This window comes from Tupaia chinensis, unplaced genomic scaffold (genome assembly GCF_000334495.1).
Source record: "Tupaia chinensis unplaced genomic scaffold, TupChi_1.0 Scaffold145685_1, whole genome shotgun sequence".
Taxonomy (NCBI): Eukaryota; Metazoa; Chordata; class Mammalia; order Scandentia; family Tupaiidae; genus Tupaia; species Tupaia belangeri.
Window position 1 is genome coordinate 4729505 of NW_006205542.1, and position 18091 is coordinate 4747595.

An 18091-nucleotide genomic window follows, 5' to 3' on the forward strand; every position below is an offset into this window, starting at 1 on the left:
TAATAAACTACATAACAAAAAAAAGAAGAAGAAAGAAAGAAAGAGGGACCAGTGGGTGACATGGTGGTTAAAGAGCCGGGATCCCACATGGCCAACTGTGGCTGGAGTCCTGGGCCTAGCAGCTTGCTTTTTCACTGTCCCTTTCTCTCATTCTGTCTCTCTCTAGTCAAATTAAAAATGAATAAAGTAATTAAATTAAATAAATAATTATTTTAAAAAGAATGAAAAGTAAACATAGAGCTCTAGAAACTGTAAGCATTATATGAATATAATAGGTTATTATTAATAATCTATTCAGATTATTTTTTTGAGAGAGAGAGAGAGACATTTTTGCTATAGGGCGCATGCACTTACCAGAAAGACAGAGACAGAGACAGAAAGCGAGAAATCACCTCCCAGAGGGGATGGCCACACCACAAACCCTTCTCTATTCTCCTCTTGATATTTCGGGCATGCACACACACAAGCCCAGCCTGAGTTTTAAGCCACCAGGTCTGGGACTCAAACTTGACCAAATGGGAGTCCAGTGACATAAGCATTATGCCATCTGCTGTTCCCACAAATGATGATAGTTTTAGTGAACCATTTAGTAAATATACTTCTAACTCAGTGAGTGGTTTCTAATCTTTCTGTATCCTCAGCTTTTTGAGAATTTTTTTTAAACCATGTATTTTTATGCAACAATACACAAACTCTGGCATGTGATATCAGAGAGCTCATGGACCTTCTCCAGCCCATCAATGACCCCAGAAACATGCATGGACATTGGGTTAAGAGGTACTTCCTCTTGCCTAAGAACATCATAAACTAAGTATGCTGCTATCTTTTGCATGCGAGATAACAGATAATGCCCAAGGAAGTAGTTGTTCATTTGTTGTCAGAATATGTTGTTCTAATACTCAAATGGAAACAATTTCATTTTCTTTAAATGCACATATGGCTGCAGTTTGAAAGTGAGAATAATTACTATGTTTTTTAAAACTCTAAAAGCATTACACTTTGACAACTGGTTAGGACATACCTGTCTAACATACAGTGAATTGAAATCTAAGAGGAGTATCAGAGGAAAGAAACTCTGGCATGTTAGGATCTACAGATCACAAACCTTGAACACTGTAGGAAGCAGTCTTTACTGACTCTCAGTGTAACAGAACGCCTGGAGGCCCTGATGATTGTGGAAGTCCTACTTCACAGTCCCTCCAATATACAGGCACTCTGGTTGGTTTTCAGCACAAGCTATTTGCAATGTCTGCTACCAGTACTGAGCTTTCATTGTCAATTATCTCCTGGTAACCAAAGTCAACTACACAAAATCCACAAACATCAAAAATGCTTCTAATCATTACAATAAAAAGAACCATTGAGATAAAGAGAGTGGTATCACTACAAATCCAACTGCTAAAACAAGCTATTAAGAATGTACTTTGAGCAGGTGACATGGTGGTTAAGGTACTGGATATTCCCACATGGCCAACTATGGTTCGAGTCCCAGACCTGGTGGCTTGCTTTCTCACTTTCCTTCTCTCTCTCTCTCTCTCTCTCCCTCTGTCTCTCTCCAGTCAAATTAAAAAATTAAAATATGTGAATGAATAAATAAAACAAAATAAATAATTATTTTTAAAAAGAATGTACTTTGAATGTATTTAAAATTTATTTGTATATCTTAAGAATCGAAAATATTAATACAAGCTACTAAATGACTGGTTTCACTGGCCCTTTTTCCTGACTTTTCTCTTTTCTACACCTGCGATATTTAAGAGTTTTCAGTCTCACATACAGTTCTCATCTCGAGCCTTGACAAGTACTAGATAAGAACTAACACTAAAAAGATGATTGAAATTGCTGAGAAAAGAGCAGAATCAAGGGAACCAGCAGTTAGCATAATGGCTATGTCGCTGGACTCCCACGTACTCGACCGCGGTTCACGTCCCAGACCTGGTGGCTTAAAACTCACGCCGGGCGCATGTGCGTGCATGCCCAAGATCCCGAGAGGAGAATGGAGGAGAAGGGATTGCGGCATGACCATCCCCCCTGGGGGGTGATTTCTTGCTTTCTGTCTCTATGTCTCTCTCTGTCTGTCTGGCGAGCGCACGTGCCCTATAACGAAAACCTCTCAAAAAAAAAAAAAAAACAGCAGAATCAAAAAAGGAAAAGTAGATATAGTTGAAGTTGAGAAGGCTGTAATATCTGACAAGATGCCCTAATCAAATATTGATACTGGGCACTAAAGAAGAAGCTACTGAGTCTTTGGTGAGGGATTGCTAAAAAGGAGGTAAAGGTTCAGCGTATCACACTGATCCCAATACTTGCTTACTGGATAAGGCTGGGTGAGCCATTGAGCTGTCCAGATCTGTGTTGTCCAGTATAGAAGCCACAAGTCACATGTGGCTCTTGAGTACTTAAAATGTAGCTAGTCTGAATTGAAATGTCATTTAAGTGTAAAAAGCACACAGGATTTTTAACAATTATTACAGAAAAAAGCGAAATATCTCAATAATAATGGCAATGATACATGTTGAAATCACAATATTTTACATATATTTGGTTAAACTAAACTTTTTTTTTTATTATTAAATTCATCTGGGTCAGTCAGTGGCATGGTGGTTGAGGTATCTGGATCCCACATGGTCAATTGTGTGGTTCCAAGTCCCGGACCCGGGGACTTGAAAGACATTCTGGGCACGTGTGCATGCATGCCTAAAATCTCAAAAGAAGAAATGGAGGCGAAGAGATTGTGGCATGACCATCCCCCATAGGAGGTGCTTTCTGTTTCTCTCTCTCTCTCTCTCTCTCTCTCTCTCTCTCTCTCTCCAGCAAGCACATGTAATCACAAGCAAAAATTTTTAAGTTCATCAGTCCCTTTTGCCCTTTTTAATTTGGATACTAAAAAATTTTAAATTATGTGTGTGTTTCCATTATATTTGTTGGAACATTATTGGCTCTAGAATTCAATTATTTTCCCACTATTTGGATTAGGTAATTGTGAGCCGAGAGCACTTGATTTGGCATTATATGCTAAGCAATGAATTAAGTAACCATGTGCCAGGCACTGGCAATGTAATGTTAAGCACAATAAACATCTCTATCTCAGAGAAGAGAGCAAGAAGGTGAAACAGATAGAAAAGACCAACCAGCGATCCTAAGTGGGTTAAATACTATGGAAGTAGCTATGTGAGGGAGAGAAACTGACATCTGGAGCAGAATGGAGCGGGGAGAGAGGATCCCAGGCAGGCTGCACCCTGTGTCTTCCCCCAGTCTCAGTGGTGGTCTCCCATTCCTCTGAAACATGACAGCACACAATCTGAGTGCCATTCACCTGACCATTCATGTGATCCCACTTATCATATTTTTATCTCCACAACTAAATCATAAACTGTTGAAAGCAAAGTTTGTAAATTTCATTACACCTGATAGCACTTCACATATAGTAAGATCTCAAGCCATATTTGATAACTTGATAATTTGATAACTGATAACAATGCATCTTTTCCAGAGAAAATGTCAAGAATGTGTTTTTCCCCAGCCAATTACACACACACACACACACACACACGCACACACACGCACACACACGCGCACACCATTTATGGCCAACCAAGATTAATTAGAAACAGTGCCTGACAGAAAGCATCATTAGAGGAGGACACACCCAACAGAGAAGTGGTTGATGAAACCAGATCCCACATGGCTTACCACGATTCAAATCCTAGCCTTGGTGACCAGAAAAGCTAATCGGTGTGTGTGTGTACGTGCATGCTCAAAATCTCAAAGAAATTGAAAAAGAAAAAAAAGAGATTGTGGCATGATCACACCCCATTGCGGGGTGTTTTCTCCCTCTTTATCTCTGTTTCTTTCTGGGGAGTGCACCATGCCATCCACCAATAAATAAATAAATAAATAAACCATTAAAGAGATAGATACAGAAATAGAAGATGTAACTCTGTTTCAAAGAAAAGCAGTCTATAAATCTAAGCATTATTAAATACTGGCCAAAAAACGGTATGAACATTTGAAATGACAGGGACCAGCAGACGGCATAGTGGTTATGTCTCTGGACTCCCACATGGCCAACCACAGTTCAAGTCCTGGACCAAGTGGCTTGAAAATCATGCTGGGTGCATTTGTGTGAGTGCCCAAAATCTCTGGAGAAGAAGGTATTATGCCATGGCCATCCCATCCGGGGGGAGCAAGTTCTCACTTTCCCTCTCACTTTGTCTCACTTCCACTTCCTCTCTCTCTCTCTCTTTCTGTCTCTCTGTCTCTGTCTCTCTCTCCAGCAAGTGCACACACCCTGTGTCAAAAACGTGTAAAAAGTAATATTAATAAAATAATTAAAATGACACAGTACATTGATTTAGACCTGCATGTGAGGTGTGTCGTTCCCCAATTATCAATAAACCAAGAGGGACCAGCAGGTGGCATGGTGATTAATGTGCTGGACACTCTCATATGGCCAACTGTGGTTCAAGTCCCATTCCTGGTGTCTTACTTTCTTACTTTCCCTCTCTCTCTCTCTCTCTTTCAGTGTCCCTCTCTGGTAAAATTAAAATAAAATGAATGAGTAAAGGGAATTTTTAAAAAATCAATAAACCAAGAGTACAACTCACGGGTAGTTTCTTGAGCAGTCACCGGAGGAGACTCCCCCTCATCATATACTGCAGAAACACTGACTGTGTACAGAGTTTGTGAGAAGAGATCTCTGAGGCTGGTGCTGGTCTGAGATCTGTCCACCTCCACCTGTAATAACAGAGCACAGGAGCTGTTTTATAAAGAGTTTAGTCTGACATCTCTCTGCCGCTTACTGTAGCCTTCAGCACAAGAGTATACCAACTGTGAAGTGGAAAAAAAAAGCAATATCTTACAATTTATATAAGAATCCGGAAACTGGGCATAGTTTAAATGTTCTCAAAATGGAAAAAAGAAACATATGTACTAGTACTGTAGCTGAAATGATTGTCTGGCAAATGGTGACTGCTTGTGGATTCAAAGAACCTGACCATTTTCCATGTTTTCCTTCCAATCATTGCCTTATTTCTTTTGAAAATGTTCTACGAATTGTCTCATTTGCTACACCTCAAATGAACCTTGTGAGACCCACAGAATAGAAATAGAAATTAGGACCGCCCATGGCATGGTGGTTAAGGTAGCTGGATCCTAAATAGTCTACCACGTGGTTTGAATCCCAGATATGCCAGGTGTGCTCAAACTCCTTAAACAAGGAGAGATGAAGAAGGGGTTTCAGTGTGACCATTCCTCGTGGGGAATGATTCCTCACTGTCCTCACTCTCTCTGGAAAATGTACATGCTCTCTGGCAAATTATTTCTTAAATAATAAAAATTTTAAAAAAGGAAAAAGAATAAGATGAACGTGTGGATATGTATAAATTAATCTTTAAATAATCCATAAATGACAAACAGAATTATTTACTGGGTGCTTAGAAAAACTGAAAATGCCTCTGATAATCTGATATTAATACTCATTCAAGCACACACAAGTTTTAAATCTCTTTGCTAGTGAGGCCCCCTCAACTTGCTTCCTCTCTAAATTGGGTTTTTCTGAAAACAGCTCTCCATCCCAGCATCAACTCAAAACGTTCATTCCCAGAAGAACACAAACAGTGTGTTCTCCTTTTTCTCTGTTCTGCTCTACCATCCTATTTTCCGAGCATCTGACAAAATCCTCTCTTCTTTCCTGCAACTTCTTCCTCTTTTATTTTTAGAAACATTGTAGGATTTTTAGTAATTCATGAGTGGAGTATACCATATAAAGTATCTGGATAAGAAGAAAATGCCATTTAGACTCTATAATTCTTTATCTACTAAGGAATGATGCTTTTGAGATTAATATCAGATAGCGAAACATTTCTAAACTAATTTTAAGACAGTCTAATGTATTATTGATTTTCAAAAAGTGCTTTATTAATATCACAAATTTTCAACACTATATTAATAAAATGACAAGTATTCAAAACATGCCATCATCTATACTTGATAAAGTTCTTTCATTAAAACTACTTGGAAAGAGCTAGCAGGTGGTGTGGTGGTTAAGGTGCTGATTCCCACATGGCTGACTCTGTAGTTCAAATCCCAGACATAGTGGCTTGGAAAATATCACACCAGGCACACGTGCGTGTGTGCCTGGAATCCCAAGAGGAGAATGGAGGAGTGATTGTGGCATGGCTGTCCCCCCAGGAGGTGATTTCTCACTTTTTCTCTTTCTCTGCCAAGTGTACACTCCTATGGCAAACTGCCCTCAACCCCCAAAATGTACTAAGAAAACAAATATTTCTATATCGTTTTAATCTTCAACCTACCTCTTTGCCATCCTCTTCTGGTGTTTTGTACCGAACAACGTATTTACGCACTTTTCCAGGCACAGGTTCCCAGAAGACGTCCATGGTACTGTGAGTCACATCTCTGAGCTTCAGATCTTGAGGTCTGGGTAAAGGCACTGGAGAAGCAGGACATATTAGCTCTAGATGTGTTTTTCAAACACAACATTGACACATGCTTTCAAAAAGTTGTTTGGAGGGAACCAGCAGTTAGCATAATGGCTATGTCGCTGGATTCCCATGTAGTCGACCGCGGGTCGCGTCCCGGACCCAGTGGCTTAAAACTCACGCCGGGCGCGTGTGCGTGCGTGCCCAAGATCCCGAGAGGAGAATGGAGGAGAAGGGATTGTGGCGTGACCATCCCCTCCTGGGGGTGATTTCTCGCTTTCTGTCTCTATGTCTCTCTCTGTCTGTCTCGCGAGCGCACACACCCTATAGTGAAAACCTCTCAAAAAAAAAAAAAAAAGTTGTTTGGAGAAAACTTAAAGGTATGCAGCAAAATAACTGAAAAAACTGATTATGATAATAAAAGTACAAGTATTCTACTCAATCGTGCTGAATTCTTCTTCTTCTTCTTCTCCTTCTTCTTCTTTTAAAGATATTTTTGCTATAGGATATATGTGCTTGCCAGAGAGACAGTGAAAGTCAGAGAGACAGAAAGCGAGAAATCAGCCCCCAAGGGGGATGGCAATGCTACAGTCCCTTCTCCTCCGTCCTCCTCTCAGGATTTTGGCCATGCACGCACACATGCCTGGCATGAGCTTTAAACCACCAGGTCTGGGATTCAAACCTTGGTTGAGAACGTGGGAGTCCAGCAATATAACCATTATGCTATCTGCTGGTCTCACACTTTTTAAAACTAGAAGTAATTCAATTTTTTGTTATTGCAGTGCTAATTTCTTATTATATGCTAACCTTCTTCCACTCTATTTAAATGTGTTCAGCTATAACAATAATGCATCATAAATATATAGCTCATGCTTTTTATCAGATATTTACATCATTAAAAATAGGAAACAAAATTAACAGAGTTATGCTCTCTTAAGTGATAGAGGGGCCAGTAGGTGGCATGATGAGTAAGGCACTGGATTCCCACATGTGGTTCAAATCCCAAACCCACAGGCTTGAAAATCACAACAGATCCACAGATAGACAAATAAATAAATGTTTAAAAAATAATGTGATGGAAAATCGATTTGTGAAGAACAAAGACAGGCCAACATTAGCATCTAATAAACTTACGATAAAATGTGCAGAAGTCCAAATGGTTGACAGAAATCCACATGATACATTTATTTATTTATTTTACTTATTTTTCTAAGTGCTATAGAGCACACATAAGAGAGAGAGAGGGAGAGAGAGAGAGAAAGTGAGAAAGCAAGTCACCAGGCCTGGGACTCAAACCACATTTGGCCACGTGGGAGTCCAGTGCCTTATCTACCATTCTGTCTCCTTAGCCTGTTTTCCCCTTGGAAATCCTTTCCAACCTCTTAATTTCCTGAGAAATGTGAATGGACAGTCAACAAACCTGAGCCAAGTCATCTATCTCACATGTCCATCTTTCTAAGCATGGAACAACATATGGCCTGAGTGAGGCCATAGTCTTAAGAGTAATCATTGTTACTTTTTAAGAAAAAGCACCTAAATGTTTAAAAACAGTCCAAAATCACAATAGAGCCTGACAAACACACAAGAGAAACGTAAACCATGAAGGAACTCATGTGCTCAACTCTGTTTTTTCATTTTTAATGAGTAGGTCAGTGACTGATTTATAATAAGTGATCAACATGATTTCAGATTGAGTAAATTGATTAATTCACCTAATTGAAACAGACTTACTTATATGTGCCATAAAGTTTCTACTTCAATAAGAACTTGATCCCCTTTCTTTTTTTAATTTTGCCAGAGGGCTGAAGAAAGAGAACAAGAGAAAGTGGAAAAGCACTCCCCATGGGAAATAGTCATTCCACAACCCCTTTTCCTCCATTTCTCCCTCTTTTCAGGATTCTGGGCATGCAAAAACACCCACCCGGCATGTTTTTCAAGCTGCTGGGTCCACAACTCAAACCATGCAATCAGTGATGTGGGATCCAGCTGACTTAACAACCATGCCATGGGCTAACCTGGAACATATTGAACTTAAACCCAATATTTTCCTCCAAAACTACTCACCCAACATTTTCATTCTCACTAATGCTAACATATTGTATTCCATGGATCTAAGACAACATCAATTATAAGATGCATATTATTTTATGTTTTATTCTCTGACACCTTGCCAAGAGCAGTAGTCAAGTATAGGATACATCCCAATATCAGCATGTTAAATATGAACAAAAGTACTTCCTAGAATCAATTTAAGATGCTACTGCAAGTCTAGAATTAAGGTGTTTATTCTCAAATTTTATTGTCAAGATTAATATCTGGGGACCAGAAGATGGCATAATGGTTACATCACTGGACTTCCACATGGCCAACCACGGTTCAAATCCCAGACCTGTCAGATTGAAACACACGAGGCACATGTGCATGTGTGCCCAAAATCCCAAGAGGAGAATGGAGAAGTGATTGCAGCATGACCAGCCCCTCGGGGGGGGGGGGGTGATTTATTACTTTCTGTCTCTGTCACTCTGGCAAGTGTACATGCCCTATAGCAAAAAAAACTCTCTAAAACTAACTAAATAAATAAATATTTTGAAAGGTAATACCTGTAACTCATACATGAATTATCAAATTATCACTAGCATGCATCATGTGAAAGAAATATTCCAAGAAATATTATGTTTGGAGCAGGAAGAAGAGAAGAAAAACTAGCAGCATCTTACACGTGACTTCCCGAGCACTGACAGGTTCACTAGTGAGGTCATGCAGGGCGGCCTGGATGGTGATTTTATACTCGGTATTGGGGAAGAGGTCAGTCAGCTGCACATCATTCACCTCTGGCCCCACCCGCATCTGCAAATGGATGCCAAATACAAATAAGACGTTGAAGTCACATGTTTCTATTTACTGGAGCTATCTCATCCCAGCCTAGAGCTTAACCTAGTCTATAACACAACTCTTACTTCTCATTTACAAGAATTGCATTTTCTTTCTCACACCAGTGTTTTCTAAATTGTCACAGGCCACAAACTTAATTTGCTATTTTTTCATTTTGAGTATGACATAATCAATGAGTTACTAAGTAATCGTAGTAGAGTGGAGATTGTAAACTGAAAAGTCTCAGAAAGACCCATTGCTAAGATACAAACATCTTTCACCTCTTTGGGTTTTGTTGGTTCTGTGTCCGTAACAGGTTGGTATGACAAAATGTAGCCAGTAGCTCCTCCCACAGGCTGCCACTGCACGTGCATGGTGGTAGGGCCAACGTCATAGATATTCAGGCTGACTACAGGAACAGGCACTATGGAAACATAAAAGCAAACATCACTCATCACTCTAATTCCTTTTCTTTCACTTACTTTGTATCCATTGTTTCCTACTTTATTGCTGATATTTCTATATGTTAAACAGAGAATGGGTTGCTATGAGAAATCAGTGAGAGTTAATGTAACACTTTCCCTTTTCCACGACAACAACAAAAAAAATCCAATTTTATTGCTCATTGTACTTTCTACTCAAGATTGCATATAACAACTATTTCATAGAGGGAAACATTTTAAAATTCATATTGCAGATGGCATTTCAGTGAGTTCTTACAGAAGCCAAAAGAGACAATAACTTCCTGAGACTGTAATCTCTTTTTCTGGAAAATACTAAGTTGACTATTTTTATTCTTCAATCAAAGAACTTCATACTTAAGTAACCAAAAACATTTTATTTCATCTTCCTTCAAAAAAATAAATTTAAAATGAGAGTGCCATACATTGATAATTAGAACATAGGAGATTTATGGGCTTTTTGAAGACAAACTCCTGAGGTGGAGTAAAAGGGTTACCAATAATCTCTTCTTCACTTAACATCCACATAGCTTTCATTTTTTTTGTTGTTCAAAGATTGAGTTTAATGTTTTAAGGAATTATCATGGTAATCTTGATAGTTATAAAACACATGATTTCCTGCTTTGTGTAGTTTAATATAAATGGGGTGTAAGGGAAGAGATGAAGACCTCAAGAACTGAGCAGTAAGCAGTCAATTCTTGTCCTAGAAAGAGTGATGTTCAAATTGTGCTGGAAAAATAAATGTAACACTGTAAAGATACATGTGATTAAATGTAGTTTTTTAAAAGATTTTAAAAAGAAAGAGTGATATTCACACTTTTCTCATATAAGTGGCTTTCTTTATACTACCACCCTAATCCCAGAGCCTAACCAAAAGGCAGAAAAAAGAGAATTTTCACATGGTCTTGGAAACCCCTACAAGAAAAGGAGTGAAGAACATCACCCCCAAAACTCTACTCGAAGTCAAAACAGATAGAATGCCTCTAGTAAAGGCCAGAGAAAGGAGAAAGAGGAGATCACATTGTCAGGAGGGAGATTTGACCGTGAGCAGGTGTGACTAGGTCATCTCTACTCAGCTCCTTTTCATAACCCCAGTCCCACCCTCACATGGCACCTACTATGATGTGGATGGTTTGACTCCCAAAGCTTAATGTTTTGGAATTTGATGTTGGGAGATGGTAATGCCCAGTGAGTAGTGATTGTATCTTAGTGTTTGTGCCACAGAGATATTCTTGTGAATAAATTAGTGACGTCTCTTTAGACCTAGTGAGTTTGGTTCTCATGAGCAGGGTAAGTTCTCGTGAGTGCTGCTTGCTATAAAAGTGGGAGAGCTGTCTGCAGCTGTCACTCTCCCCTTCTCTGCACCTACCTACCATCTTCTGTGCTTTGGTTGGCCATTCTGGAGTTCAGCCCGATGCCAGGCCTATGTTTTTGGTATTTCTAGCCACAAGAATTGTGACTAAACCTCTCTTTATAACTCACCTACTCACAGATACTAACGTGAACAGCATAATAACAAACTAATGGACTAATACCGCTCCTCTTATCTTGCTGATGAAATGCTTTGCTCCTCAGTAAAATGTCACCATATAGCAGCCAGAGAAAGGTTTAAAATGTTATCCCCTGAAAGGCATGTTTTCATTTTAAGAGATTCTCCTGAAAGCAAAAGTCTCAAGATTCTAAGAAGTGAATAGTCCTACTTAAAAAGGCGTATTTCCCTCTAAATTATTATGACCATGACCACTCACTGCTCCAGTGACATCCCATGACAGCAGAAGTCAGAAAAAGGAATAGAAAACCACTGAGCATTTATGGAGAACTGCACAGTGAAGGCACTCAGTAGCATTTGTTGAAGGAATATTCAATAAAGGAGTAATTTGGAAGGTTGGCAAAAATCCTACATAAGCTATCACCTCTTGCTCTTGGAAAACAAAACAATAAGAAAGAATGTTTAAAATTCTGACTTACAGGTTTTTTCTGTGCCTTTCAGAGGCTCACTATATTCATCTTCCACCACAGAATACACATTAACAACATACTCAGTCTCAGGCTTCAGGTCTTTGAGCACCGTGCTAGTTTCCAGTCGACTCACATAAAACTGGGGGAGGGGGGGGGAATATGTTACGATCAGTTCCTTTTTTTCTACCATACTTGCAAGCTAGTTAACTACAATGAGTTTACAAATTATATTTTAATGAGGACATTGTGTTTTGTTTTCGGAAACTGCCAGATTGCAATGAGATCTTGAACAACTCACGTAATTTATTCGCTGAGCTATTGTTTCCTTATTTGTAAAATGAGTGGGTAAAGCTAGATCATACTGAATGTACCTTGCCAACTCTATGATTTTAGTACAAATTCATGAATAAATCAAATGTCCTCTAATTAAATTTTAATTTTAAAAATCCTATTGATATTCTCCAATTCTTAGAAACCATAAGGAGCAAAGCTCACTCCCTTTAATTCAGCCCAAATGGAAGTGCAAGCCTCACGAGGGGAAGAAGCCACCACTGTTGACTTGCTCTGCCCCTTGCTGCGTGGCTCTTGCCCTTCACCCGTCATTTTTCTCAGTGCCCTAATGGGGAGGACCCTGCCCCAACATTAGGAAGGAGTGGATTATACGTGTTATCTACTCACTTCTTGACGTTTCCCTCCAGAAACTGGATAGTATTCCACCTTGTATCTATCCACACTGTCAGAAGGAGGTGTCCAGCTCACTCTAAAAGAACGATGAGTTCGCTCAGAAATAACTAAGTTAGAAGGTGCTTCCAAATCACCTATGCATGGAAATAAAGTGCACATACTTATTTCATTTTTGTAGCAAGATGATGAAATTTGAAATTAGACTGAAATCATATTAGTTTCCTTATTCCAAGCTTTTATGCACTTCCTCTTACATACAAAGTAGCCACAATAAATCAGCAGAGGCCCATTGCCCCCAAGACCCTCCAGAATGGGAAGTAAAGGCTCTTTATCTTCAGAGGACTCAAATTTGAGCCCATTGTCTTTCCCTGAATCTTGATCCTCCTCTTTCTTATGACATCACCAGGTGGCCAGTCACGTGGGCCTCAACCTCCTGAACTGTCCTTGGATATCTCCTCCTCTGCCTAACCCTTGCGCACACGATCAATACATAAACATGTGAGTCCCGGCAAGTCGCCTTCTCCATTGTCTCTATCACTTTGGGCTCCACCCAACTTCCCTGCCCTCATTTTCATTTTGATCATATAAATGTCTTATCTCTTTAAATAAAAGGTATGCTCTGTGAGGACAGAAATGGTTTTATATTCACATTTATTTCCCTTACTGGACAGAGTTCAGTAAAAAGAGAAACTAACCATATTTTCACTCAAGAAAGACTGAAAAAGGAATAAGCACTTTAAAATTTAGGAACATGGGGCCAGCAGGTGGCATGGAGATTAAAGCAGCTGAAGCCCACATAACCAACTCCATTATTTGAGTCCCGGACCCAGACCCAGCAGCTTAAAAATCACACATGTGCGTATATCCCAAAATCCCAAGAGGAGAATGGAGAAGGGATTACAACATGGCCATCACCTTGGGGGGGGGGGATTTTCTCACTTTATTCCCCACCCACCCACCCTGGCAAGCACACACACTCTATAGCAAAAAATAAAAATAAACATAAAAAGAAAAGAACATTCTACTGCCAGTGATTCACTGTGCTTTCTGTGGAGAAGCAGGTAAAGCAGGTGAACTTACTTATGCATAGCAATATGATGAACATAGAAATATTAAGCTCAGTATGACCAACAGGAGGATGCCCCAAATAATAATTTAAAGAGAGGAGAATGAATTCAATGACTTCATGAACATGGCAAATCATTTTCACATAAACTCTTTCCACTATCTTTGTAAGCCAAAACTGGGAAAAAAACATTTCCATTCTTAGTATCCTAACCTTTATTGTACTTGGGTCATAGTCAAGCCTACAAAATTATCAAGCAATTTTACTGTCTGGGAAACTAGAATGAATGCAGCTATTACACAGTGATTAAAAAAATAAAGAAAAACAGATAAAAGAGGTTTTTATCCCCACTCAAGTTCTTTCCAACCGAATAAAACTATAAACTCTCTCAGCTAATCCAGAGTCAGAAGCCTACAAATTCCAGCTGTCTGACTAGTCTATTTCTCCAGAGAAAATGTCCATCTATTGATCAAAGCTCAAAAAATAAAATGTGCATAAATTTGGAGAAACTCAAGAAAAAACATTCAAATAATTATCTCCAGAACCAAAGCACATTAACCACTTTTCTCATATTATTTGTTAAATTCATTCCAAATTTTCTAAAAGCAGAATAAATTAATGAACATTTTACCACACTCTATACATTATTTAAAAGCAATTTTTTATATAATGGTGATTATAATTTTATCGTCAATATTCCAAAAACTGATTTTGATGCTATTTTTTGTTCTATAACTTACAGATAACAATTCTACCACCTTTGTCATTACAAATCTAGCTTTACAATTCAATTTCTAAATCCTAATGACTTATCAATAGCTTCTTTGTTCAAAAGCCCCTAAAAACATCTCTAATCTTTTGATCCTGGCCAAGTAGCCTAACTTCTGTAGACCTCAGTGATTTCACCAATAAAGAGAGATTATGTAATGCCAATATCCAAACTCTGAACTTGTAGCATCTCTAAATATTTAATGGTTACAGGATAAATATCAAATCTGGTCATCTGTAGTAAAACCAATCAGATATAACATTCCTCTCCCAGGCCCAGCCATGGTAGCCCAGGCAGTAGAGACACTGTTGTACAATGCTAGAGACTATGTGGGAAGGCTTCCAGTTCATGTCCCGGGTCTACTTCAACATGAAGGGTACGCCAATGGTGTAATCACAATCCTGGCTTGTTGCAGGGCTAGGGGATAGATTACAGCTTGCAGGGCTAGGGGGTATATTGCAGCATGAGGACACCTCTCTCTCTCTCTCTCTCTCTCTCTCTCTCTCTCTCTCTCTCTCTCTCAATAACTTTTTTATTCCTCTTCCATTCCTACTTACATTAGAAAATCAAAACCAGATACAAAACTATAGAAAATTAAAGTCTAGAGGCAATAGTCTAATAGTAAGTGAATAATTAAATACCCCAAAAATGCTTTACAAAATAATAGCTACATACCAGAAAACAAAGCACCTCTCTCCCTCGCATTCCTTCTCTTTCTCTCTCCCTGTCCTCCATTTATATGTATGTGTGTATGTGCATATATACACATATATATGTCTGTGCATGTATGTGTATGTGTAAGTGTGTGTGATATTAAGTAAACATATCCTAAAATAAGCTCGAAGTCACTTTCTAGTTTAGTGCCATTGCAAGAAACAAATCAAAAAAGAATCAGGGACTTAACAAAGTGATTCTCAACTCAGGATGGCTTCTTCCCAGCAAACATTCAGAAATGTGAAAATACTGCTGGCTGCCACACTCACCAGTAGACACTACTAACATCCAACGGGCAGAGGCCACGATGCTGCTAAGTGTCTCACATGGTGTAAAACAGTCCCCTGCCCCATCCAGAAAAAGAATTGCCTAGCCCCAAACGCCAACAGTGCTGAGGGTGAGCAATCCTGGGATTAGCATACCTGGACCTTTGACACTGTTACACAAGTTGATAGTGAGGTCATCCACAATCCTGGAAAGGGACTCAAAATCCGCCACATTGTATGCATGTATATCATCAGGATCAGTTGCAATCATCTTTAGCTCAACTTCATCAGCATTTTTAATACCTGGAAAAGTGGATGTCCACAAATCGAAAGCATTGCTCAGGAAAAAAAAAAAAAATCAACCAAATAAAGCAAATGTTTTAGGACTTTCTTAATTGATGGCTGATTTAGTCCAGCTAACTAACTAGAGCATATGTTTTGTTTTCCTCAATAACAAAATGATTCTATTTACCTGTATTAGTAAGTTGAAACAAATGAAAAATAATATGAACTGAAAGTTATTCTAAGTTGTCTTTTCTTAAACTTTTTTAGAATTAATTACCCACCCCCCCAAAAAAAAAAGGTGTCTTTTCAGTGTTATTTTCTGAAAAGTTAGATAAAGAATATAAAAAGTAAACATCGTTTTCTGGAAAACAGAACAGGAATTTTTCTAGGTCCAATTAATAGTAAATTTTTCCTTGATCCATTACTATTCTTTAAGAAAGCATGTAGTTGTGTCCATTACAAAGAGAAAAAAAGGAAAATAAATTTCCTGGTAAATTGTTTTGACAAATTATGTGATAAAGAAAATATCTTTTGCTTCTCTCATCCTCTAGATAGTATTTTCAACTACGAAATACCCTCAGCGCATCAGTAACGCAGGGCATTGCCATCCCTCCCAGTGCTTACCAACAGCAAACAGCTCCACGCCTTCATCCTTGAGTTTCTTTGAAGGTGCCTCAACATCATCCTGTGACTTTCCATCAGTAATGAGAACACCAATTTTGCGAGCTCTCGGTCTCATGCCAGCTTGGGTCCTGAAGCTCTGTTGGCGAATGAAATTCAAGGCCATGCCTAGTGGATTTTTAAAAAAGAATCCATCACAGCACTATTCAGCCTCATGCTTTGACCAAAAGCACCAGCTGAAAGAGAGCCAGACCATCCTTCTCACCTGTGAGAGTATTGCCTCCTTTGTAGGGTAAATTTGCCACAGCTTGCAACAAACTCTTCTTGTCTCTGTGAGCATTCAGTTGCCACTCTGTCCTGGGGTCTCCACTATACTGAGCGAGGGCTAAAGTGACATCATTTGCATCAGCACAAATAGAAGAAAATAATGAAAATATCCATAGGTCTTCAATACTGTCAGAACCTACCAATTTGTACTCTTTTGGGGCCAATCTCGAAGACTTCCACAATACGAGAAATGAAACTCCTCACAGTTCTAAAATTTGCCCGGCCGATGCTCCACGATCCATCCACCAACAACACAATGTCTGCTTCAGCTCTGGTGAGACACTCCATCCCTGACATGGCAATCACGATACAGGACAGTAAGGAACAAATTATGGGCAAACTTCTTCCCCTAGCCAGGTCTTGTGCATCCCCAGGGTATTCAGTGTTGCCTCTTTCAATGCTGTAGTGCAGCTCAGTGATTTGGAGTGTGCGACTCAGCAAATATGTCCATAGAATTTACTAGTCTCAAATAGCAGTCACAGAATCGCCACTTCTTCCAAAAATCATTTCAATGGCCAGTCCTTCCTTCACCTTTGACTATACTTCCTGGCCACAGTCATAGAAGCTGGGACCTAAATTAAACCATCATTGTAAATCTGATGGGCTCACACACTCAAGAGCTGGAATAAATAAATAAGGAAGTGGAGCTATCTACCTGTAAGATATTAATCATTTTAATAAAGTTTTACTGTGATCTAAACATTACATGTTCAATTCTTCTGCAAGATTTAAAAGTCATCAGAAGACAAATACGAGATAGGTGGTCTATAAAATGTTTAAACTAGAAATGGTTTCAATGAGCCAAAACTACCTTTTAGAATAATTACACAGCCGAGTAATTGTTACATATATTGTGAAGGATTAGACCTCTGACTATTAAAATTAGACCTTCTCTAAGTAAAGATAGATTTATACAAACCTGATACACTGATATAAAATTAGTTATCATTACTTAACCTTATCATCTACTATGTATAAAAATTAGGTGAATATAGATGATAAAATCTGAACATTTAAAGAATCAAGAGAGAAGAAAGACAATTTAGAAAAGTATGCAAGCAAATATGTGAACTGAGAGCTGTAAAGACAACAAGCACAAACATGGATAAAAAGAGAGGGTGCTTTGGAAAGGGAAAATAATCCCAATCTCCTCAGTGTACAAGCTACAAAATAAAAATATGAGTCAGTTAATATCATCATAGAAGAACAATAGAACATCAACACAAAACAGAAAACACTGATGCTTCCATTTATTTTGTCCCTGAGATTTATATTTACTAACTATACATTTTCCAGTTGCTTGCTATATTAGCCTCTGATCTTTATATTACAGAAATAAGTAAATAATTTTAAAATATTAAATAATATTAAGTAACCATCACCCCACAAAGTACAAACGTGCCATTCACATCTTCGACTCTACGTCAGGACTGCAGATTCCCAAATACTATTCCACACCTAAGCCTTTGCTAGCTGCCCCTGCTCTACCCAGATCTATTATTTTTCAGAAATGATTAAACATATTTAGAGATAAACTCTATGCACTACTTTCACTCATAAGAATGTTAAGAAAAAAAAAAAAAAAACTAGCTTCCCATACACCAAAGCTATAATAGCGGCAGGGCGCG

At 38.7% G+C, this 18091-nt stretch overlaps 1 protein-coding gene across 1 annotated transcript in view; it reads right to left on the reverse strand.

Moving 5' to 3' along the window:
• The window catches only part of COL12A1 (collagen type XII alpha 1 chain), a 136094-nt gene that overhangs the window by 63971 nt on the left and 54032 nt on the right, over positions 1–18091 (reverse strand). The window contains exons 18-27 of the mRNA XM_027768180.1: positions 16604–16753; positions 16402–16521; positions 16140–16304; positions 15387–15533; positions 12410–12549; positions 11741–11870; positions 9593–9735; positions 9158–9287; positions 6315–6451; positions 4608–4737 (exon numbers count right to left, since the gene is read on the reverse strand). Coding sequence (XP_027623981.1) covers positions 4608–4737; positions 6315–6451; positions 9158–9287; positions 9593–9735; positions 11741–11870; positions 12410–12549; positions 15387–15533; positions 16140–16304; positions 16402–16521; positions 16604–16753 — 1392 coding nt within the window. The remainder of the gene's footprint in view (positions 1–4607; positions 4738–6314; positions 6452–9157; positions 9288–9592; positions 9736–11740; positions 11871–12409; positions 12550–15386; positions 15534–16139; positions 16305–16401; positions 16522–16603; positions 16754–18091) is intronic.